Here is a 2500-nt window from a genome sequence, read left to right as displayed (position 1 = left end):
TGACTGCATTGGAAGTGATATGAGAGAGTGAGTGGTCGGGGAAAATATTAATTATGATCATTCCCGAATTAATTTTGTCTGTGTGATAAAAGATCAAATTCTTCCTACTTTTCCCCTGCAGCACCCTATTCCAATTTAGGTAAAGAAATGGTCAAGGGCTTGCAACTTTTCAACATTGAGATTAAGTGCATGAGAGTAAGGAGGGGAGGGGGAGGAGGGAGCAATATATTTTGTGAGTGCAGGTCAGATGATGTTTAAGCTGGAATTTTCCCCAAGAGTTTTCACTGTCCAAGGCTGTAGCTCCAAAAGCGATGCGCCAACTGAGATTTGCTTACACCTGTGCAGTTACATGTATTGTACATTGTGCAAGATAGAGGGACACTCTTTGACTTTCAAACTTTAAGTATATTTGTAGAAGTGCTTTGTCTCTTACAATTTTTTTGACAGGTGTATGTTAGTTTTTTAAGCTGTAGGGGGTATTGGGGGGGGGGGGGGGTGGGGGTGGGGGAATTCTCCCTAGAGCTGCTTCTGTACGTGTAAGTTAATTAGGGATGAACAAAAAGAATTCACTCATCATTTTTCTTCTCTTTTCGACTCTTGAAGTGCTGTGAGTTTCTGGCAAGCTGAGGTGCAGCAGAAATGCTTTTTAGCTTGGAAAAATGCAAGAAGCACCCAGCAAGAAAGGGCTGATCAATTGCACAGAAAACAGCTGCTGCAGAAAGGATTAAATGCACTGAAGTTTGCTGTCAATCAACACAGACAGACTATTTCTGAACTGGAAACCAGGGCTGCTGCAAGGGTCATGGCAAAATATTGGCTCAAAGTACAGTGAACTTGTATTCTTACAAAACTACATGTAATGATACATACATGTAAATTGTATTAAACTACTAAATTATGTACATTAAAAGTTAATAATGATTCATACATATATCTTGACTGATCTGGTGACAACTCCTAACATTCAATGTAACCAGTCATCTGAAGGGATCATAAAATTCTCTCCATGGAGTACATGTACATCAAAGGAACAACAAATAATATTGCAAGTGACAGTTTCAGGCACAATTCATCTGGTCTATGAAGACCTCAATTAGCAGCAAAAAGCTACATCATGTTGCATTGTGCACTAATAGAACGATATCGAACTGTTCAAAGTTTACATGTACCTTCCCTTTGGTGCTTTAGCTTACATAATTAATTTTACAGTGATCTACACCAAGGACTTAAAATATGATGATAAGAGATACAAGTTTGGAAAGCAAGGATTAATTGTTTAAATGACTTTGGATTTATTTATGAAAGATTTTTTTTTCCAAATGTTTAAATTTGGATTTTTCTGACCTATTTAGTGGCAAAGATGTTTACATATGAAGGCCACAGCAAGGTTAAGAGATGCATTTAACAAGTGGCACACTTTCAAAGTGGATCAGGACAGGTCTGAATGTTATAATTATAGAACCTTTGTTTTTCTTATATCTACATTCACATCTCATCATCATCATCGTCATCATCATAACTTTTGAAGTACTGTAGATGCGTCGGCTATTCAATGTAAGCGGCGGCCACTCTTGTCTTTTACAAGGGTTTGAGTGAAAATCAAGGCAGCAGTAGCCGGCGGTGAGAGGCAACTTTTTGACAAACAGACGGCAGTATACGGCCAGTCACCGGCTCAATGAAACCCCCATCATCATCACCATCCTCAACATCCGGATCCTCTACAATTACTGTGTGCAAAATTCTACCCTTTAAAGGGACATGGGTTCCCCATTGACAAGTAAAATCGTCTTGCGTTAGACAATAAAATGCTAAGTCTGGCCAGTTTAGGCGTCAAATGGTTAAGCTCTTATTTAGCTGTATCTAGGTAGTGCCACGGGTGTTGGAATCTTTTAACTAGTGTGTAAAGGAAGCTATAATGGCCATTACAGAGTTGAAAGTTATTCATTAAATTTTTTTCTTTTTTCATTTTTTTGTACCTTAACATGAATAACACAACTTTGCAAATTATTATTTGAATAAATATTGGTGACAATTTAGGAAGTCTGGACTTGATGTACAAAGTTTATTCTTCCTCAGAAGTAATTGTAGAATAAAGAAGTGCAAGAGGAAAGACAGGACAATAATATGTACAGAGCCACAATTTATTCTAACTAAAAATGTTTACCAAATTTTATACCCTGAAATGGGAGCTGCTTAACTTGCTCCTCATTGTTAACTACTGTAGGTTAAAGTGTATTATTTTAACTACATTATACAATGTGTGAAAAGGAAGAAAATAAATATATATGTACTGGTAACAGACAAACAGTGTACAGTTGTATTACACATTGAAAATACATGTACATGTACAATATAAAAGCAAAGGACATACTGTAGAAGGAATATTAGCTAATAAATATAGATTACAATTTTAGCTTGTAACGAGATGAAGAAAAGAGAGTATTAAATTAAGTGTTGAGATCAAAGTCAACATAAATCAAGTTAAATACACCAAGGTAAC

At 36.4% G+C, this 2500-nt stretch overlaps 1 protein-coding gene across 2 annotated transcripts in view; it reads left to right on the top strand.

The window, feature by feature from the left end:
• LOC137997960 (uncharacterized) overlaps nt 1–2500 on the top strand; it is a 48253-nt gene that overhangs the window by 8397 nt on the left and 37356 nt on the right. For both annotated transcript variants that reach the window (XM_068844304.1, XM_068844303.1), the window contains exons 8-9: nt 604–823; nt 1353–1438. In XM_068844304.1, coding sequence (XP_068700405.1) covers nt 604–823; nt 1353–1438 — 306 coding nt within the window. The remainder of the gene's footprint in view (nt 1–603; nt 824–1352; nt 1439–2500) is intronic.

Source organism: Montipora foliosa, chromosome 3 (assembly GCF_036669935.1).
Source record: "Montipora foliosa isolate CH-2021 chromosome 3, ASM3666993v2, whole genome shotgun sequence".
NCBI lineage: Eukaryota > Metazoa > Cnidaria > Anthozoa > Scleractinia > Acroporidae > Montipora > Montipora foliosa.
This window is presented reverse-complemented; position numbering and strand designations above follow the sequence as displayed.